This window comes from Cyprinus carpio, chromosome B19 (genome assembly GCF_018340385.1).
Source record: "Cyprinus carpio isolate SPL01 chromosome B19, ASM1834038v1, whole genome shotgun sequence".
NCBI lineage: Eukaryota > Metazoa > Chordata > Actinopteri > Cypriniformes > Cyprinidae > Cyprinus > Cyprinus carpio.
The window spans coordinates 17,051,117-17,074,847 of record NC_056615.1 but is presented as its reverse complement, the minus strand read 5'-3'; the positions used below and the strand labels follow the sequence as shown (position 1 = coordinate 17,074,847).

General features: G+C 36.0%; 1 protein-coding gene across 3 annotated transcripts in view; it reads left to right on the top strand.

Annotated features, from left to right (window-relative positions):
* Positions 1–23,731, top strand: part of LOC109094683 (angiopoietin-1) — a 141,725-nt gene that overhangs the window by 61,272 nt on the left and 56,722 nt on the right. The window contains exon 2 of one of the 3 annotated variants that reach the window (XM_042744739.1): positions 628–732. The exons of the other annotated variants lie outside the window; for them this stretch is intronic. Coding sequence (XP_042600673.1) covers positions 730–732 — 3 coding nt within the window. The 5' untranslated portion in view covers positions 628–729. The remainder of the gene's footprint in view (positions 1–627; positions 733–23,731) is intronic. 3 annotated transcript variants of the gene reach the window in all.

Genomic DNA, 23,731 nt, shown 5'->3' with positions numbered 1-23,731 from the left:
TATATGTAACAGATAAAAGATTTGGTAACATTTTATGGATTTTTAATGAAAGTTTACCTATAATTTCCTTGCTAACTATCATTTTTCTCCCTTAAGATCCTGCTCCTCCTCATCATCTGTATTACAGACAGAAGTCTACAACTGTCTGCCTTTTTTCTTACCAGTCTTTTTTGCACTGTGAACTTGTGAAACATCTAATCCAATTTTCAAGGTCTTTTTTCATCAAGAACTAATGACAGTTTTCTTTCTCTAGGGATCACAACTGCATCTAATAGGGTTTTATCGATTTGGTATAGCTCAAGAGACAGCTTTATTATGAATTTCAGTAAATCAGCGCAGAAGAAAATGGATAGAATTAGATCCCAGCGTTAACTGATATAAAATTCATAGAAAATTAGGTAAGCTCTCTCTCTGTGTGTGTGCGCAGATTCAGAGGAATGTTTTTGTCTCCTTTTTTCCAGTTCCATAAAGCTGAACCAACCACATTACATATATAATATTTATATAACATTTATTTTTTTATTTATTCAGAAAATTGACAGAAGTTCAGAATATTCTTTCCAAATATTTGTGTTTGCCTTAAGCCAAGAAAATGTTGCTGACTTACAAGCAAAACTTTTCCTGCAGGTGTGCCTTGGGAAAACAAACAGTTGTGACTGGTGACATAGTTAGTTATGAAAGAAACCGGTCTCCTTCGTGGATGATAAAATAACAACACAGCTGGCTCGAATGGTAAGCAGACCCTCACTCACACAAAGGTCGTCCAAACATACCCACCTGCCAAGACTAAACTTCAATTACTGTATTCTCTCAGCTAGTTTTCAGTTGTTGGAGAGTTGTGTGTATGTGAGTGTGTGTGTACACGTGCATGTCTGTGTGCTCGTATTTGTCTTTTTCTAAACCCTGCTGTTGCGCTGGTAATTGCTGTGTGGTTTGAGGAATGATTGTTTAGAAAGCTCTGGTGAGAAGGTCCAGCTGCTTCTACAGACTCTCCAAAGCAATGGAGCTGAAAGCAAATGGCCTCTTCACACCTGTGGTCCATCTCGCTTCAAGAGATACGCTACCTTACTCGTATATAATAGCAGGATCAAAAGAGCTGTTGATCAAATATAGCTGCATGAGGAGAACCATCCAGCTGGTTTTGATGACAAGGGTTTTTTTTTTTTTTGGTCACTGAGCATCATTCTGGGCAATCATTCAGTTTTTGGAGAGATGTGATTGGATGGTTTGCTTGGAGCTCTCCTGATGGGAGCGTTTTCCACCTGTCACACGAATGTTCACTGTTTTTCTGGGAGATTTTCCCTCATGGTGGTTTTATAGAAGGTTTTGCTCATTCAAGCTTTTGATGGTGCATTCGCAGGTTGATTTGAAGCGTTATTTCTGTTGTGCACAGATCCATGTGCATGTTTGTGGCCCTGCAAAAGTTATCCATATCAGTGTTTCAGAACTCGAAAGTATGTGCTGCATTTACAAAACAGAAAATTGCAAATAAAGTATGTTTTTTTTAATAATGAGATTGTTCATCCTAATATGATAATTTATTTTCCATGGCCACACTACTTATTTGACATAATACTTTTTTCATAGTCGGAAATTAGGCATATTAGTTCATGGAATGTGTCTGGTTTAATTTGAAAAAGTATAGTAGAATTTTACTCTGACATTTTCATCTATATAAAGAAAAAACTATTTAAAATAGTATATGGTAGTATGATATTTTGTTATTCAGCGTCTCTCTTTAGTGCTCTTACGAATCTATTCTTCTTGTCCTCCACTGCCAAAGCATTGAAACTCAAAAGCATGGAAAATGTGAGACATTTCTCGCTTTTCTAGATGTATTACAGTGAAGGAGAAAGTGTACCTTGGTTTAACCTCGCCAGTGTCACGGTGACCAAACTCCTTTGGAAGCTGAGTTTGTTTGTGTCTGTGGTCACTGAGCCTGTGTTTTCTGAGGATCCATCTCTGCTCTGTATCTCTGATAGTGAAGAGAGATTCTTGTCAGATTATGCTTTATCATTTTTGCTTTGATTTTCCCAGTGCATTCATACTAGCTTTTATTTATATTCAAGGCAGGAGGGCTTTATTTTTAATTTTATCACATTTATGAAACCATTGCAATCATTTGGATATCTTTCAACCATTTCTTTTGTCCTTTATCTTCCATTCTTCTTTTCCTTTTTCATTCTTTTTTTCTATCCTTTGTTCTTTTGTTCATTTTGTCCTTTCTTGACTTGTTTCTGTCTTATCCCAAGAATGTGCTACAAGTACAGCGGCATCTAACAGTGCTGTAAGTTACAGGGTGATCACACAATCTGTGTCAGAATGACCTGTGTGTGTGTGTGTGTGTGTGTGTGTGTGTGTGTGCAGTGGCATTTTTGTTTGTGCATGACAGGTTTGTTTAACCAAGCCACTAAACCAAGTTTCTAAAGGTGCTGTTTTCAGAGGTTCTTTTGAAGGCTGAAATCTCAAGGGAGCAGAGCTATGTGTGAGTTTCTGGGTTAAAAATCCTGCAGAATGTGAGCATCTATATATGAGTCTGTGTGAGAATGCATGAAAGCTTGGAAAAGACCTTGACATCAGAGGATGTTAAGTTTTAAAATTTGAAAACAAGCTATGTAAAAGACACTGCAGAAAAACAGTCCTCACTTTCTATTACTTTAATAGGAGGCTTCCTGAGATTCATTATTAAAATTCAAGCTGCCTGCATCCCGTACGGCCATTTTCACAAATCAGTGTGATCACCCACACAAGGATTAAAAACCCACATAGAGCAGATGGCCAATGAGCGCCATACATCTAGCAAACATAATCCTTGCACTAATCAACGGGATACTGTTAGCATCTAAGACACATCAGGCCATACTAGTCATTAACAGTGCCATATTAATTGCGTTTGAGCCATTCACAATGTGTCAATAACAGATGCATGAGCAACTGTTAAAATTGCTCACACTCAAGGTTTATACAAGCACATAATAGACATGAATGGTACCACAAATCATGCGAAAAGTTATGCTATTACATTTTTTTAATGATCAGCCTTGGTGGGCAACAAAATTGGTGCACAGTCTCATACACTGAAGCACAGGTTACTTACTCCAACAATTTTTGTATCTGTTTTGAAATTTTGATAGTCATGTTTTTGCATTATAATAGAACATGATAAATAGGGTTGTGGGCAAAAATTGATTAACATCGTGATTAACTCTTCAAGTGATTTGCATCAATTCACAAATTTCACAAGTTCACAGAGTAGCAGTACTAAAAACTGTCCAAGCTTCCAAGCCTTACCCTTGAAAGAGAGATGTAAAATGTAGTGGGCTAATCTGATGTACTGAACTGTCGATGTCCCAAGTTAGGCCATTAAGTATCACTTGTAATACATCATCTTTCTTTGTCATAGCCAAGGGCTCTAATCAATGTCTAGACAGTAAAACAAAGAGGGAGATATCAGCAGAGATAGAGAAGGAGGGTTGGACCAGCTTCTGGGATTGAGACAAGAGGAAAACACTTGGGGAAAAATAGTTTCATTTAGGCCAATAGGGTCACATGCCATCACACTGTTTTAAACGTTCACGTTTAAACATCTCCCAGAGGACATTTTGTGCTGATGTTTTGGTTTGATGAAGTCATGTCTAAGTCACTGATGTGAAATTGAGTATTGCTATTGGCAAATGTGTGTTTTTGTCCTTGCTGTGATGGATTGCTTGACCTTCTTGTGGTCTCGAGAGTTCTAGATCCTTGCAAACTAATTAAAATACTGTAGCAACTCAGTTGTGCCACAGAAACTTCAGTTAGCTGCTAATTTGGCCCATTCATTTGGTGGCTCAGTAGTGCATACCGTTTAATCCTATATAGAGGGGTCCCTATGGACAACTGCAGGTATTCTCAACACTTTTTGGAAAATAGAGTAACCCATCTATGAGAAAGGAGGAATTTGAGTATGTGGGGGTTTGCCCATATGAATTAAAATTTAGATTTGGGGTTTTACAGAAGAGAAAACCAGTGAGACAGAAAGTGAGAGAGACAGTGTCTTTTTCCCCTTCTTTTCCTCCACTGTGACACTGTATAGGATATTCCCTTGTTGCTCGCTCAGTCTCCCTTCCTCTTCAAACGCTCCAGGAGATTTTATAGACAAACATAAAGCTCCCCCGACTGGAATGTGCAATATGGATCCCTGCTGTTGTGCTCCCCTGCCAAAACCTCTTCCTTTGTTGGTTTCATCTCTAGATCACAGCTCTCTGAAGCAGCTGGAAACTGCAGAACCTTCTTTCGATCAAGGAAGAGCAGTTGTGGCCTTTGGCTGACCTACATTTGATCGCGGTCACATTTGCAAGGAAATATTTCTCATTAAAAAGATAGCAGATGAGGATGAAGATGAGGTAACGATAAAGAGAGTGTAAAGGGTGGTCTGATGACGCACAAAGCTACAGATGCTGAGACTGTATTTTGTTATTCTGAAAATTGTTGCAGTGAAGCTTATAAACAGCCTTAACTTTCCAAAGTCATTGGTCCTTTTTTTTTTTTTTTAAACATGATATTTTAAAAATCCACTTTAATAATTAAATAAGCCATGATGCAACATTGGTGTTAATAGGCAAGCTCTAGCCTGTGTTCAAAAGCTGAAAAATGTTTGCTGAAAAGGCTTTGCACATGTACAAGAAGCAACAAGGTGCATCCAAATCCAACGTAACATCCTGCCTGTTAATATCCCATTTGGTCAGTTTTTGAAGGCAGCATTTATTTATCCTTCACTATGATAAGTCATAATCCTGGGTCTGCATTTTTTGTTGGCAGAAAATATAAATGCAACATCTAAAATAGCAGCATAAAGATCATTAATAAATGAATGTTAATTATTTATTTTGTTTAATATGTATTTTAATTATTTTAATTTTCTTGAATATTTAATTAACATACTTTATGACTCCATTTCTGATGAAAAACAAATATTAGTCACTATTAGACAATATTTTATTAGATGCAATGTTATGAAGTCGTCATCGACTGGGCACTGAGAAGGCAGCATCTGCTTTAGGTTTCGGACACAGTGGGATTACCGTTCACCGCTTGTGCATTCCTTCACTGCCAAAGCATCCGGTTGGCAGAGGCTTCTGTTCTGTTCGGTCCCCCATTTTACACTGCATCTCTAGAGCCCCAGTCATATCTTGATTTTACATTAAATGTCTTTACCTCTGCATTACTTCAATGTTCTGCTCTAAGATGAGCTTTGTTGCTCTGAGATATGAGGCAAATGTCCAAAACCCCAGAACCAAGTTACTGTATCTGTAAGACTTGATCAGAACAGGGTTGGGCTGTCCAAAAAGAAGAATGTCTGAGGCTGATGGGTGTGTAGAACATCTCTCATAGTGCAGAGAGAAGCTGGCGTAAGATGCATCCTTAATCCAATAAAATTTAAGCTTGTGTAGCCCAAACAGAACTCTGGGAATTATGTCTGGGCTCTGGGCTAAATCAAATTGGCAGCAATTGAGCACAAATATTTTCAGAGAGCATTCTCAACATGGAGCTTCTACTGGCTCGGCAACAATACACAACTAGGAGATGTATGCAATACGCATACACACACCTATTAGATGATGCATTTTTGGAATGTTCCGGAATTTTCCTGTCAAAACTGGTTAAATCCTGGTTGAACTGATTCTTATGGGTTTTGGAACTGTTTTAGGTGTGTTCTATTCTCTGAAGGAACAATGGAATAATTGCTGCTTGCCTCATACTCGATCTGTATTTTTAAGAGCTCGTAAAACAATAGAAAGCTATGAGCTTTTGTTTAACGGTTCTTTTTCCTTTCATCTTGTCTCATTTGAAGGCAGTCTTGTGGAATAATATCATCATCATAATGTCTCCAGGCACAAGCTAGAGGGGGGACTGATATTCATAATGAAACATGCAAAGGCACCGGGCATCATACCAATGTATAGTTTCTGTTTAATTATTAATAAAGCCTCAGATTTCCACAGTAATTCACTAAAACGTGCTGTTTTCATTGAGCCATCTGATGTGGTCCATGAAACATCCTCTCAACGCTATACATGTACCTTCACAGAGAATGCGTGTGGTGATGTTAAGCATATTAGAGATTCGTTTAAGTGGTTCTTTAGGGTCTGTGTGCTGCAGGAACGCAATACAAGATCATACACTTCCAATTACGTGTTCGCCCACATATACACGCCGTCATAAACGCACTGCCCAAGGCAAGCCTCATCTTTACTATGATCAAGCACTATAATGCCTCTTTCCTCCCACTCAAAGCTTTTAAAAGATGGAACATGGAGTCTCTATTTTAAATGGGCTGATGTTTTCTTAATTGTTTGTGTTTGAACAGCCAATACCCATGTGTTCTCACTCAATTATGCTAATAAAGGAGCTGCACTGATAGGTTGCCAGGTATTTGTATCAATCACCACCACAAAGGGAAAAATGTAGTGCAGTTTGGGAAACATCGTCACAATTTGTCTTTGGTAATGATGCCATCTGCTGGTAAATACCCAGCACTGTTAGTGGAGAAGTGATTTCTGCAAGCAGTGGTTCTCAACTTGTGGGTCATTATTCAATTAAAAATGTTATTATATGAAAAATATAAATAAAAGTAAAAAGTAATAAATATATTATATAAAACAATGAAACGATTATTTAAAATGTTTATATTTAATTATATTTCATATTAATATTAAAATATTTCTAATATATTGTTTGTGGTTCTTATTTATAATTATAAAATATAATTATTTTGTAATATTTTATAATAGCTAAAAAATAAATATTCTATATGTATTTTTTATAAATTGTTTTAAATTATAAAATTGTTAATAGATAAGAAAATACAGATAAAATGTCTATATATTATTTTTAATAATAATAATTATATATATATATATATATATATATATATATATATATATATATATATATATATATATATATATATATATATATATATATTATATATATTGTAAATAATTGGAAATGTGAATTTTTTTTATTAATTATTATTATTCAGGCTGTGGGTTTCTGTGGAGAAAATACATCGATAGCAATGGCAATTTTATTAATATAGCATTATTTTCTAGTTGACCAATGTGATTTACAACAGAATAACTAAAAACAGCAATATCACAATGAAAAATAAAAACAGTAAAATCAAGAACAAGGAGAGAAAAAAAATTAATAAAAAAATAAAAACATCATAACATGCAGCAAAAATATAGGACAAGGATAAAGAGTGCTTCAACCAGAATTAAAAGCCTTATCGAACAGACAGGTTTTTAATTTAGACTTAAAAATAGCCACAGATGAAGCCATTCTAATAAAAATGGACAGATCTTTCCAGAGTCTTGGCGCAGTTGAAGCAAAAGCGTGATCACCCCTGCATTTCCACCCGGAGAAACCTGGTTACATTCTGCTCAGTCAATAAATCAGAGATATATGATGGAGCATACCATTTAGTGACTTACAGACAATAAGTAAAATTTTAAAATCTACTCTGTAACACACATGCAGCCAATGTAAAGACTGTAAAACCAGAGTAATATGATCCCGTTTATGAATCCCGTTCAAGAGTCTAGCTGCCGCATTCTGAACCAATTGTAATCGGGATAAAGCTGTTTGACTAATCCCAGCATACAGTGAGTTACAGTAATCTAAATGGTAATCTAGAGGTAATAAAAGCATAAATCACTTTCTCAAAGTTTTTAAACAAATAAAAAGACTCCACTTTAGACAGGAGCCGCAACTGGAAAAAGGATGATTTGACCACAGAATTTATCTGCCTATCACACTTCAGATGTTCATCAAAAACCACACCCAAATTTTACACACATTGCTTAACACATGATGATAACCCACCAAGGTTTGGATTGGGAGCAGTCAAGGAATCTGAGGGTTTAAAAACAATAATTTATGTTTTTTTTTTTTTTTTTCATTGAAATTCAGAAAGTTTAACGATAACCATGCCTTTACATCTGTCAAACAGGCCAGGAGGGCATCCAGTCCATCCCAAATCCATTTTATAGGCAGATAAACTTGTGTATGGTCAGCATAACAATGGAATGACTGCCATATTTTCTAAAAATGGAACCAAGTGGAAGCATATATAAAAAAAAAAGGATTGGAGCCATAATAGATCCTTGGAGAACCCCACAGGTTAATATAGCATTACTAGAAGTACGATCTCCTATCTTAACTGAAAAAGTTATATTGGTAAGATCAGATTTAAACCACTCCAATGCACTGCCTGTCATACCTGCACAGTGTTTCAAACAATCAATAAGGACAGCATGATCAACAGTATCAAAGGCAGCTGTAAGATCAAAAAGCACAAGAACAACATAGTTGCCTGAGACACATGTTAATAGTATATCATTAAAAACCTTCAACAATGCAGTCTCAGTAGAGTGATATTTACTGACACCAGACTGAAAAACCTCAAACATCATATTGTAAGCTAGAGAAGTTTGCAATTGTTCAAGAACTGTATTCTCAAGATTTTTTTTTTTTTTTATGAACGACAAATTGGAAGTGGGCCTAAAATTTGCTAAACTGGTGGGATCCATGCTGTTTTTTAAGCAGAAGACGGACAGTTGCATGTTTTAGCAGCTCAGGAATAGTACCAGTTTCTAAGCAGCAATTTATCAGAGTCAAAAGATATGGACCCACCACGTCCAGAACTTGTTTAAGAAAATATGGAGGAATCACATCATTTGAAGAGCCAGATGGTTTAAGATGATCCACTATTTCTATAGAATAGTTTTCAGTAATAGGAATAAAATTACTTAAAACAGCAGTACAACTAGGGGGAGTTGAAGGGTCAGACAGAACAGGATTTATCCCCCTTCCTAAATCATGTACTGTATCTTATTTACAAAAACCTTGAGAAAATCATCACATGATAGCAAAGACACTTCTGTAGAAGAGCAAACTGATAATGTTAAAAAGAGTTTTTGGCTTATGACAGTTCTTATTTATAATTTCAGTAAAAAAGCTTTCTGATATTGAGATAATGGGCCTCTTAGCATTTGCAATGAGACCTGGAGTCTGTCCTTTTTCCATTTTCATTTCCTTTTGCCTTTTTCCTTTTTCCATTAAGTCACTTTAAATATTCAGAAGATAATTTAGTTGTGCCAGATCATTTGATTTGGCTCATAGTTTTAATACTTTCATATCACTCACGTTCTTTCGGAAGCAAAGGAGGTGAGGATTAAATTCAAATGTGCTTGAGAAATAGCTCTTTATGTTGCAAACTGGGCTCAGTGGAGATACCCCCACACTTTTACACCCCCTTGGGGTTTCAGTCACCACCATCAGACTCCTGGTTCTGACTGACGGTAAACTTCCCCAGCAGACAAGACGTCTGCATCCGTATTCCCCCAGGCCTTTAGGACCCTTAAGGGCCACACATAGCTCATCTTTACAACACAAACATACCATCCTGACTCCACTGTTGTCATTAGCTCTCAGATGTGATAGGTTTAGTTTTCTGATTTGATATTACCAATAGAGTGTGTTTAAATGTGATCAATGTGCCATATGGCATTGTTTTGTTTTCACAATATTAAACAAAATGTTAAAAACAAAAGCTGTTGATGAAGTACAGATGATGTGGTTCCTCTTTATAACAGTAGAGGGCACTTTTGCATTAAGTTTAACATTTTATTTACATCCCATTGATTATTTTTGATGTTTACAATATATATTTAAAACAATATTAATATGGTAAAATAATCAGTTATTTGACAAGATATAACATTTACAGTTTTAGCCAGTTAAAAAACAATTTGCAAAAAATAACTTTAAATGTTCTCTCTCATATAAAATTGACTCTTTGCTCAAGGTCTGCTTCAAAGTACATGTCAGAACACTTGTCCCCTTCTATTACATTTTATCCTTCAACTATTCCCAACGCTGCAATCCTCTTTATAGAGAGAGCGGGAGGGTTGAGGGATTTGTCAGTAATGCAGCTGGATAGTGAAGACTGAGACAGCAGAAAGAGAACTGTCAGTACGCCTTTGTGTGATTGAATTGCTTTTCTTCCCTTGCAAAGGTGCCGAAATTGTAGTGGAAATTAGGGAGGGGAAAATGTAATGTCTTCAATGAACAAGTTAATTTTGTGTTATGGTTACTCATACAACAGTGGTCCATAATGACACTTGTGCAATCTTTGTCAAGATTTTAAAAAACAGTGTTTACTTGTACATATACTTGTATGTTTTGCAGTCAGATATTTTTTAAGCTGATGTCCTGCAGTGTGACATTCTAAAGTATATCTAAACCATTTTGAAAACCCATTCTGCTACTTCTTCTATTGCTAATAAAATGCAATTTTATTACCTCATATTTATTAAGAGCAGAATGGAATAAGCAATTAAAAAAAAAATATTTGTGATACTGACAACTCGGGCTACATTCACACTGTCGGTTTTTGTGTTCAACTAGGAAATGGGTGGCCAATGTCAGTCCTGGAGAGGGCCGTCCTGCAAAGTTTTGCTTCAACCCTAATCAAACACACCTGAACAAGCTAATCAAGGTCTGAAGGGTTACTAGGAAGCTACAGGCAGTTGAGTTTTAATTAGGGTTGGAGCTGAACTCTGCAGGGCTGCGGCTCTCCAGGACTGGAGTTCACCACCCCTGAATTAGGGCCTACAGCATTTACAGGTGTAAGTCTCAAAATGTCCTGTTCAAACAGCAGCTTACAGTAGCTTCTCGAAATACTAGGCGCTTCCGCACCACATAGTTCTCGGAACTTAGTTCTAGCCAGCATTCTTTTTATTAGTAACATTTTAAACTCCTTTTTAATAGTAAAATTAATTAAATTCATGAAACTTACACAATTTCACATCAATTTGTTAAACCCCCCCCTTCAGAAATTGTGTTGTGTATTTAAATTTTTCTGGTTATCAAATCAAGGCATAAAAAGTTAATTTCATTGATCTTTTAATTATTGAAAAATAGACACAATTTTTTTTTTTTGGCAAATAGAGGGGATTTGAGTGTGAATATTCTTTAACAAAATAAAGTTTTAATAATTTTAGTAGTAGAAGGCCTAGTATGTATGTACGTTATACTGAACAATAGTAATATATTTCTGGCACAATGTCTTTAAGTTAAACCTAACTTTTATTTTGATGGATTGCCGTTACAATTTCAACTGTAAAATGCTTATGAAGTGACTCTCAGAGCAGTTCTGTAGATTTGGTGCAACATTGTTCTCCTCTTCCTCTTCATTCTTTTCCTTTTTTTATTTTCTCTGAATAATACCACTATATATTCCAAAGCCTTGTTTGCTTAGCTGGTCTTGGTCTGGATCTTAGAAAGGCTGGTATTGGGCTGAGTTTAGTCTTGACTACTCAAAGTTAGAAGGATTTCTGAATCTCTTCTTCTTATCCTCCTCTCTAAGCATTTGGTTGCCTTGCTCATCTTTACCGTCACCTCAGCCCAGATAAACCAGTGGCTGATCGATTGATCTCCTGGGGGGTCAGAGGAGGCTATCTGCCTTCTTTAGCCAATCTCTCTCTGGAGACTAGAGGAATACACTCTCAACTTTGATCATCCCATCACGGCACTTCTGCATGGTCACTCCTGCAAGATTAGATACCCCTTCCATTTGCATAATTTAGTCAAACTATTTGCAGAACGATCTGGTGGCATTTGAGGGAGTCGTAAAGTGCTTTTAACATGCAGACCCCCTATCTGGCCTTGCTCCGAACCATTCGCGTGCCTCTCTGATGAATGGGCTTTCAAAGCCGCAGGTTTAAATTACCCCTCGAGATGAGTTGCGCCAGCACGCTGGACACTGTGGAACTGATAAAGAAGATCGTCTGGCCCATTACGTCAGGCCCAAAACACAAAGCCTTAATCCCTAATCTCAAGAGTCTTTAATCAGAGTCAGTTTCACGTCCATGGCGCTGGTGTATCGATACTCAAACTCATTTGTGGTCGTGAAGATCCTGTATGACTGAGATAGCAATGGCCATGATTTCTAGGTTATCTGAAAGCTGGAGTTAAATATGTAAGTTTCAGGTTTTTAACGTTTTTTTTTTTTTTTTTTGTTGAGGGATTGATTTAAAATGTATCCGCAGTTGAGCAAGAATTAGTGTCAAAGCATTAAATGTTGACTGCCGAGGTTTTTGTCTTCATGTAGGAAAGACATCTTGACTCTGGTCCATAAAACAATCTTGTCTGGGCCATATTCTGTGGTGATTCGTTAGATCAAGACAGACATGCGGAGTAAAAGTGAATAAGCATAAAATCCCAGGATTCATCGCAGCGTCAGCTCACTTCTTCTGTCTGTGTATGTATGTATGTGTGTGTTTGCGGAGATGGTGTGTGTGAGTCGAGAGACATTCCATCCCTGTAAGTCTAGACTGGAGTGTTTTGCATTCTCAGCTCTAATTCAAACCTGTGGTGTCTGCTATAGGGATCAAATCTGACACTTCTGCAACACGCCAGATAACAAGAATGTGAAATCTTTAATTCAGGGGTCAAAAATGCATCATTTAGACCTAAATCTTTTGGTAAGATCGTAACATCAACAATGAGCAGTCAAATTACAAGCCATTGGGATTCGCCGATGAAGCAAGACAAACATTTATTTCTCATTGCAGCTGTCAGATAAGGGCAAAGTTCCATAAATCATGGGTTAATAAGGGAACTAACAGAAAGGTTACTCTGCTGGCTTTCTGCTTATCATGGTACGCTGTGGCATTCTTTACATGTGTTACCACATAAATGGGGCACTTCAGGCTCAAGTGCGAGCCGTGCCTATGCACAGTGAACCTATGAACCTGCTATCAGCTGCACATTCCTGTCAATAGTCATGGAGAGATGAGTACAATCACTATGGCTGCACAAGAATGAAGAACAAGCTTGTTCAGCTATGAAGAAATTCACTTTTGAAGGTCAAAGTTTTTTTTCTTTCTTTCTTACTTTTTTTTTTTTTAATTGGACAGTAAAGAGAAATGTCTTTGAATGTTTTGAAGAAGTGCTATTAGAGAGTCCCTAGAGGTCTCGCCTGAAGAAATTCTGTGAAAACCATTTCAAGCCTCTTCCTGGGACTAGTAGAAGAACTTCCAGGCAGTCTGTAGGGACCATTCATAGACGTCATTTTCACTTTTGTTTGTGAAATGTTATATACAACTGTTTATTTGAATCTTTTTTTAGCTACTGCAACTGTTTCTGAGAGTTTAGGAAAAGCTGGTTTGTTTTAAAAGTTCAGTATTCTACTACACCTAAAAAGAAAACTAAACCAAACCAAACCAAAACAATCTGGCACGGTTTACATGTAAGCCTAACACTAGTTTCCTGTTGCAGAAGTGCACAGACTGCTTTGATTTTCCCAAACAAATGTATGTTCACATGCCTTACCATTCAAAAGTTGTTTTTCATGTTTTAGAAAGACAAATTTTATGCCCACCAAAGCTGCATTTTGTTTGATCAAAAATACAGTAAAAACATTCATATTGTGAAATATTGTTGTAAAAATGTAAGTCTCTGTTGTCACTTTTGATCAATTTAATGTCATCGGTTTATAAAAGCATTTTTTATTTATTTATAAATATTTGAACGGTAATGTGTATTTTCATTCATTTCTTAAAAAAAGCATGTTCTGATATGTTTTCAGTTAAAAACTCCTATTACATATAATGCACTGTACTTGAAGATATGTAAGAAAGAGCTTGCTATCACTTCTGATCTCAGCTTCATTTGTCCCAAACTGAAGGGAAAGTATTTGCTTGCTCAACTAAGTGCTCTGAGAGCAATTGTGCTCCTAAGGTAAAGGTTAAAAGAACTGAACATGTGCCAGGGCTGCTAACATATGCTGGCAATCTGAGCCCTACTCTATTAGAGTGACATTCTGAACAAGGTTGGATTCAAACAAACATTTAATGGAACGAACTTGGCTGGTGTGAACATGCCAATATAGGTTTCATTTCTGTTAGAGAAACGACAAGCCTACAGTGAGAAATGGTGCCAAACAATTGGAAAGTCTTTATTAACATATAAACTTCTCGAGCGCTACACGTGCTCACAGATCAGTCCAGTGTTTCGGCTAAAGAACTGCAGGAGTCTGGAAACCATTTCTGTCCTCTATCTTCAGATAACAATGTAAGTACTACCCTTCTGACACTTCCCAGAGAGCAGGTTTCCCCCAAACCACACAAAGCCTCCATTCACAGCTGGAATGAAAATACAGATTCTGAGCAGATGCCATCACCGCCGGTTAGAGAACTAAATAGTGTTTGCTGTCGTCTGGTTTGGTAAGGAATATCCCTGAAGACGGTCTCAATGCTGATTGGCATATTTGTAAGACCGGTTGCATGATAATTGCTCAAGTTTCATTGATTTTAATGGATTATTCTGGATACGGCATGCCCGTCTTCATGCTAATTTTGAAATGGTGAGTTTCGATTTCCAAGTGGGGGGAACTCACATCTCCTCATTGATATTGCAGGAATACATCCATTGACACTCCTAGCAACCACTAGTGGCCCATGGTCCCGCATTAGTGATGTCACACAGACAGTTGTGCGCTCGCCGAGGCCAAGGTAAACAGTGAGTAACCAAAGGTGAACATGTCACTGGTGGACAACATACTCCAGCTCAATTGAAGAACCCCTGATGGATTGCTCATAATGCACTGCATCTGGGAGCAATACAGCATAATTACAAATAAATGAGGATGTATCATTTCCTGGATTTGCACAGCGCTTGTCAGACTCAAGTTTTGTTAACACAGTCGCCTATTAATTGCAATAAATCGGTTATTGAGGTTTCGCTAGAAGGCGGGACGCGATCACACCTCATTCGGTGTGGATGCAATTATATTTTATAAAGTAAATAGGTTCAGCTCCCAGGAGCCCAATCAGGAATCACAGAAAATCGGAAAAGCGGTTAACGCCTGGCAGAATTAATCTGACTGTACCAATATTTGAAAATAATTGGGTTTGGGGTTTCAGATTACCGCAGGCTGTCGTTCCAACCTGTTAAATAAAGGTCCTGTGCAGTAGATGGCTTCACACAGCTGTCTGTGAGACAAAAATAGAGGATGTTAAAAAGTCCCTGGTCCAAAAGTGAAAAAAAAAAAACACCTTCGAGCTACTCTGCGACACTCACAATTAAAAAAAGTGTTATGTCTACATTGGAATTAACCTTTGCCAGGATAGGCAGCATGCTGTTTTAACAGCATGTCCAGTCCTTAAAGGGGTTGTTTTACTGGTAATCTATCCACATACTGTAAACCTATTTTTGATTTATCTTATCAGCCTCTTTGAGTCTGTTTCTCTCTCTCTCAGTCTTGCCCTTGATGTTATTCAAGGCTTTTATTGAGCTTAATAATGTTATCTAGTGCATGCAAAATCTAAGCATTTGATTTGAAGTTCTTATCCAGTCCTATATATGAGTTCATCAGTTTCTTTAACTCTTTCATGCTACCAAATTGTTTGTGGATCCCTGCATTTGCATTAATCATTGTGAATTACACAATGAAATAATTCCTCCCATGCTCTCAATGAATTTAGCTAAACTGAGTTTGCAAAAGGTTTTTTTTTTCTTTTTTGATATATATATTTTTTAATATAATGTTATACACTGTTTTTTTTTATTGTATAGATTTGATTATTCAAATAATAGCTTGCTCATTCTCTTAAATATTGAGTAAAGTCTTTAATGTTACCAGAACCTTCTTGTAATTAATGCAATAGTCAACTTAAAGGATTAGTTCACTTTCAAATTAAAATTTCCTGATAATTTACTCACCCCCATGTCATCCAAGATGTTTATGTATTTCTTTTCGACTGAAGAAAGAAATACATAAACATCTTGGATGACATGGGGGTGAGTAAATTATCAGGAAATTTTTGATGAAGACATTCCAGCATGTAGTAGACGTCATGGACTCCAAACGGTTGAAGGTCAAAATTACAGTTTCAGTGCAGCTTCAAAGGGCTATAAACCATACCATAGGGGCCTTATCTAGCGAAATGATTGGTCATTAAAAAAAAATTAAATAAAATATGCTTTATAAACACTTTTCTCTCACTTCTGCCAACTGTCAAAACCGGAAGCCACTCCGGTGGATGCGTGACAGCTTTTATTTGTTTAATTTAATTCAATAAATAATTGATTTTTTTGAAGTTTGAACAAATGTTCTTTGTTCCTGATGCAGCTTTTAATAAATGTGTAAACTTTTTTTTTTTTTTTTTTTTTTTTGCTGAAAAGTTTTGTATGTAGATGTTTGATTTAATAGCTTGAGTTAGACTTAACCAATATATAAAAAACACTTTTAGTAACCTGGAAAAATGTATGATTCACTGTTTCTAACTATCATATTGCTTAGTTTGCATACAGGCATGATTTGACAGTCAATTTTTGTTCTCAGTATTCCACAATTTTTTTGAGAAACCTTAAGACAAACCCCTGGGGACCCCAGTTTCACATATAAGCCATTACTTTAAACAAAGGTTTAAAGTCCAACATTTAAAAGTAAAAATAAAAGCAATTTCAGTGCCAACTTCTTAATGGGATTTGTTTTGATAAATGTATGCCTGGTTAATACGATTAGAAAAGTAATAATGAATAATACCCTTGCAGTCATTTAATCATCAACTTTATAATCTGCAAACACACTCGCAGCTCTGGCTTGGTCCTAGATATTTCGTTTCAGATTCAGATTTCTTTGAGAATGATTGGCAGGAAACCTGATATTGGTCACTTTCTATGATAAAAGCACAGATGAAAATAAAAATGCACTACATCCTGTTTTATCAGTACTTCAGTGATTAATGATCGACACAAATGACAATTTGCCAGATTATCAACAAATTAATCTTCATTTTTCTTGCATTCATACACCGAGGCAAGCAACGAAAAATGTTTTTAATTATATGTTTGTGGTGATACTGTCCAGAAGAATAAGCTAAATAAAACCCACAAATCTTTATAAATCAAGTTCGAGTGGCACTCTGCACGCACATTATGATAAACCAAGCTCTAATAGGAATTTGGTCATGTGAATCTAGGCTTTTGTTCGAGTCATCTAAATTCAGAGCAGTGCACGACTCCCAACGGCCATTTTTTTTTCTTTTTTCATTCCAGCTCTTGTTTGAATGGATGAGGCACACTGGATGCTGGGAATTACAGCTAGGGTTCACTGCCAACTGGGTGAGCATCCATAAGGCCTCATGACCCCGACACAAAAGAGCAGATAAACATGGGCTCCCAGCAACCCCTGCTTTTCAACCATCATCTCTGATTTAACCCCATGCAGTCTTGATAATTAGACAAGCAAAAGTGCACTCTACTGTAATGCACATTCATAATTGCATTCTTCTGTGATTCAAGTTTGTTCTTTGTTTATATTTGTTTTTGATGTGATTATTTGTTTTATTTATGGATTTATTTAATCAACTCATAGCATAGCAACTCATTTAAGAAAATAAAATTTTCTTAAAGGTGTATCATGAATTATGTTACGGGTGTTGGTAAACAGCTTTCTTCTGCTGATGTACTGTACCAACATGGCATCTGTACTCACTGTTCCTTCTTGGACTAGTTTGCCATTGAAGGTACACAGCAAGTCAGGGAATCATTAGAACCAATTTTAGCCATTGCTGACAGTATGTTCCCTTCGGATTTATGGCAATTTGGTGCTGTAATTCCCCAGAGAGCACTTTATAGCTGTAATCAAAAGCCCTTCACAGCGTATGCCAGAGAAGCAGTGATTCATCATGCCTTGTGATGTCTCTCTGCTTGGCCATAGCTGTGGAAGATCGGCTCGCATAGCTAGTTGTTCCAGCTGACAGCTCCTCTCGGTGTTCCCATGAAGAATCTAGTATGCGACGGGTCAGTCAGGTGTGTCTCTAACCTTTGGTCTGTGCTAATGAGCAACACAGTTGTGTGGCTTTGCTCAGAGTGGCAGTGACAAACAAGCTAGGCCTGGTCCCAAGGAACTCATCTCTTTGCTGACTTGTGTTGATAGCTTTCCTGGCAATGTGTAAAGAGCATATGAACGTGCTTAAATAGGAGAAGTCTACCCCAACAAGATTGCTTTGATTTCTGTTAAATGGATAGTTCAACCATATAAGGAACATTGCCTTCCTTTACTCATTCTCATGCCATTCCAAACACTTAATTTCTTCTTTGCTTGCTATAGTGCTGCTAGTCGTCATTGTTTGTCATGTGTTTGCAACCAATTGCAATACAACAAACCTCAATATGTGATGTGATCTCATTAGTAAAACAAAGTTGTTGAATACATGCACTTTTGATTTTGCATAGAGACTATATTTATGAACATACTGAAAGCATCTACAACAAAAAAAATTTTGATGTAAAGTACAAGTATAAATGGTTATGAATCGTTTTAGGTTTATAGAATGTTGAATTAATAGGTTAATTTAAAAAAAAAAAGAATATGTTTCAGTGCCATCAAAAATATTTAATATTTACTTTGACACTCTAATGTTTTTTGTTCTGTATAATTTCTGCTGCTGTATTAATTATTAAAATGACCCAATTAATTTAATCATAGCTTGATTACATTTCTAAAGCTATTAATAAATAGACGCTGTCAGTATGTCCATGCTGTATGTTTATGCAAATGTATGATAATTTAAGTGTAAATTTTACACTTTACTAATAAGATCAGTAATATGTACAGCAAAATTCAACAAACTATTTTCTTATTAGTTTCTTTTTAGCTTTTTTTTTTAGTTTCTTGTAAATCTAATTTATGGCTTTTGTGTCTCGTTTTAAACTTTAATTACAGCCCTGGGTCATATACTTTCGTTGTATGAAAAAGAGCAGCATAAACTGTATGCTAAATATCTCCTTTTGAGTTTGACTGAAGAAAGTCTTTCAGATTTGGAACAACAAAGGTAAATGATTCTCATTTTTAGGTGAACTGTCCCTTTAAAATCAGTCTGAAATCCTTCAAAAGAGAGAAATTATTTTCTCCTTGAAAGGGTTGGGAAGCAGTTACATGATCATTAAGCAATAACTTGATTTCTTTACATTGAAAGAATCTGAATATGCTCAGTGGGGCTCTCGCTGAAACTCTGGCACTGTCACCTCGTTAGTGAGCACTACCATAACTGTGTTCAAGGTTGTTGGCTCACTTTATCACATATTTTCACTTGTCCTTTGCACAATTTTTTTCTTTTACTACATTTAATGGACCCGTAAAGTGATTTCTGGTCCTGCTCACTGACAATGTGCACAAATATTTGCACATGAGACAAGGCGAGTAAAACCAAACCTACATCAACAGTGTGTCCACCCCGACCCATCTGCCCCCTCAGACTGTGGACTGTAGCTTTGTGTGAAAAACAGAGAGAGTGTCTTGTCTGGCATATTTCAGATTCCAGCCTGATTCGAGTGCTTCCCGCACATCAAAGACATCTTAGTGTTTTCGAAACTGATGCTGACCAAAGTAATAAACAGAAAGAGACAGTAGTTGTGACCTCTCATCCTTTTAATGTGGACTGTTATTTTGAGAGAGATTCCCTCTGACCCACAGACACATTATTTTGAGATATCTGCTCTTGCAATAAACTGGCTGTTTGACATTCATCTTAATATGAAACTTCCATAAAAAATATTTTAATTCAACTCATTCTTAAACTCTTTTGTTTATAGTATTATACAGCAAGCGATACGTCCTGTGTTGTGCTTCACAATGAAAGCGAATAATGAAAGTTTGAGCTAAGTTTTGAGCATAAAAATTGGAAACAAAGTGTTGGACTGTGCATATACAACATTAGTGCTTTGGGAGATATTAATAAAGTGTATCTGGACTGTATTGGTAACACACTTCGCTTTTGGCTGGCTTTGAGGAAGGTTCGGAAATATCAGAATTATGCTTGTACTTCCTTTCTGTTCTTTACCTGGTTCTTGGCATTCAGTCTGCTGGTCAAAACATCTCACTCCATGATCTCCCTCATCAGTCTCCAAAATGTTTCTATCAATCACCCTTTTCTTTCCTGTTAGAGATTGATGTATTTAAAATGTTGGTGCTCATATCCAATAATATAATATACTGAATATTCTATTCTTTGTTTTATTTCCTCTTGCAGGATATGATCTGTTTCAAGTTTTGAAAGGATGTCATATGAATGATGTTTGGAAGACTTTCCTTCTTTTTTTTTCTTTTCATTGCAGTCTTTGACCCTTGATTCAAGTGTGTAGATTTTGTTAGCAAATTCATTTATTGGTGCATATCTAATATTTGTTATTGCATGCAAATGTTTGAAAATTGCTTTTTTTTTGTGCCACTTAAGCTTAATTGTCAAAAAAAACAAAAACAAACAAAAAAACATGTTAGGGTTAGGCAAGGGTTTTATATATATATATATATATATATATATATATATATATATATATATATATATATATTTTAATTTATATACATATTGGAATTTGTCAATAGATTATTTGACTTTTACAAGAAAATACCTTTTCAGCCTTCTTAATTTCACATTTTATTTAAGATGTTATTTAACATTTCTTTGTAATTATTTGTTAAATTAGCAATTTCTACTAAGAGTGAAAATTGTTTCAAAGTAAATCCTACACCATTTTTATTTATTTATTTATTTTTTTGGCGAAAGAACAAGATCTTATACTGTCTCTAAAATCCAAATAATACTGAGATACAAATAACGTTTTTTCCCCTCTCTTAATGTGTAATTTAAAAAAATATTGTCCTGAGAGGTTTTTCTCTCAAAAACATTTGAGTAATTTAAAACATTTTGTGCTATTCACTAATGTGTGCTCGCTACCATAACTAGTTGAGGCACAAATTAAAGCAATAAAAGACTTCCCTTTTGACAGACTGTAAGTAAACATTTGGGCTCCAGCTAGTTTTGAGAACCTGTCGATTTGAATTTTTTTAAACAAGTAACATAGTTACCCATCTGTGCAAACTAGGAAATGTTCTCTTTAACAAGCTCCTACTTCGGTAAACTGTCAGAAAACTAAGATCAACAAATACAAGCCTGTTTGATTGCCTGACCCAAGGTCACAGGGTTATGCACCATGTGTTGGGGCATTTGTGCTTTTTCCCCCTGCAAATTAGATTTTATTTATTTTTTCAGGCTAAAAGACTTGCATACATAGAGTATATAACATATTTTGTGAGTAACCACAAATGGACATTTAACCTGGAGGCCATATGCGCTACAGTAGTTTATTTACAACTTGTCTTGTAAAAAATACGCTATAGTTTCTAGTGCCACACCAACATATGTAAATGTTTAATCAGTTGTTTTTAGATGGGAAAAAAAGTCTATCTAAAATAAATGTAAATGGAAAGCAGTGGTTCTCAAACCATTTTTTGTTCCTGGACCACTGGTGGTCTTTGAGTTAGTTGACTGAAATAAAAATACACCTATAAATTAAGTTTGTTTATAGAATTAATCATCTTGTAGCAATTAAATTGATGGTGAAATTTTGTTAAGAGCAGTGGTCCACTATCTGAAAGTTTGAAAAACCATTGCTCTAAAATAAAATAGCTCATTCTAGCCATAAACTATGGGCATCAAGCAGTTCTGGTTTTTAGCAACATTAATATTTTGGATGTGTGATGGCTGATATATGGCTTAAGTCATAAAACGTAGCCTCCTAGCAAAGATGTGTTGATCTGTCATGAAGTGCATGTTTTGCATTGTGGTTAATGGTTTTAAGTCTCCAATGTGTTATAAGGGCCTCACAACGAGGTGTCAGCTATCTGACCTTATTGTGTTTGAGCAATAAAAAGCATCCCCAACACTGACGCAATGACTCTTTTAATAGATCACCATCATATTCTGAGGAACTGCCCCATGACTTGGTTCAGAGGTGCTCAGAATTCACTTGGGCTCAGTTTCATTATCATTCGTCTCCATCAAGTTTGCAAGGGTCTATAAATGTCTACAGTAATAAGAAAGACGGCTCAAGGGATGAACCGGCTCTCAACACAGTATTCACTGAAAATTTATTTATTTTCCCACTGATGTTAGTCATAGCATTTGTTACGGGGATTTCACCTTTTGACCAGAAGCAAAGCATGTTTTCTTGGCTCAGATTTTTTCCTAAGAATGCCTTGTAGTGCAATAAAATGCTGTATAATGCAAAGCATAATGTATGGCTGCTCCTTCATGAAATATATTTTTGATTAATGGCTTTTGTGTTGGATTGTATTTGAAAGGTTTCCTTGGCTCAGTCCCATTTCTGTCTGCTGATTTCAGGATATAAAGGTTGAAACCTCAGCGATGTGGAGCAGGTGGTCTTTACATGCAATGTTTGATATCTGAAGAACTTCGAGACTTTTGTACATTTTAATGCATTATTTATTCAGAGCGAATTATAGCATACATTTATCAGTACATTCACTTTGTGAAAATCAAACCTTTAAATGAACTTGGTGTTGCTAATACCATGGTCTATATAGGTGTCACTCACCTATAGATTAAAGAGTTAAAATTCAGAGAGATGGAGAGCTTTAGGTGGTTGAACCCCATTTAGATATGGCATTAACATGAATTTTCAGTGATGGGATTGCAATCAGTTTGCACCACATTAAAAGCATGGTGTAAATACAGTAGGGGTGGATTCTGACCACACTTCACTAAAGTGTTAAGTTTCATTTTTTATTTCTTCTAAATCTTTTTCTTTTTGTTATCTGTATATGTCTACGGAAGCAATATTTCTGTCCAAATTTGCTATTTTTAATATCACATACAGCGGGTAAAATAAGTATTGAACACATCACCATTTTTCTCAGTAAATATATTTCTAAAAGTGCTGTTGATATGAAATTTTAACCAGATGTCGGTAAAATTCCAAGTAATCCATACATACAAAGAAAGCAAAAGAAATATGTTCAGAAATTAAGGTCTGTGTATTATTGTGCATCAGACTCCTTTTTTATTTCAAATGGACAAAGCCTTTTGTTTTTGTAATTATTATTAAAAATATGTGAATCTTTGGATAACGCAACCTATCTACGTGGCGCTTTCCATTTTTATGTGGATAAGTGCGTATCTGTTTCTGATCGCACTTACACACACATTAATGCAGTGTGTAAGGGGGCCCATGTTTTCTTCTGCTGCTGGTGGGAATCAATAGACACTAACTAAGTGGAATGCAATTGGCGAAAACATGCAAATGAAACAAATTCCTTTAACGCAAACTTTAGCCTGCTTATTCTATCAATGGGGTCAATATCTGGGTGGGATAATAATGAAACCAAAAACAAAACAATTGAATCATCTTAGTTTCCTGGAAGAATGCACAATAGAGCTCACCGTGTCAAGGACATGTCAAAATACAGAGAGACTGATTTGGGTGATGTGGCCAATGACTTATTTTTGCTTGACATTCCAGGGCACTGAGTTAAAAAACATATCACAAAGAATCTGACTTTTCATCTGGAATCAAATGAAAATGTTCCCGTTCAATTAAATATTAAAGAATGTTACTTTAATATGGTCGTATTTCAGCCACATATTTTATTGTAAAACAATCTGAGGTCATTTGACATTAATGTGTGTTTTACAAAAAGCATATGTCAGAGCATAGAATTTGAAGATGACAAGTTGTGACTTATTGTCTTATTACAATCACATAGAAGTCCCATTAGAGCTTTGCTTTGCTCCATCCTCCATATTGTCACACCTAGATATTGGGACCTTTGCACTTATTTGGAATCAAAGTAAATGGAGAAAAAAACTCCCGCAAG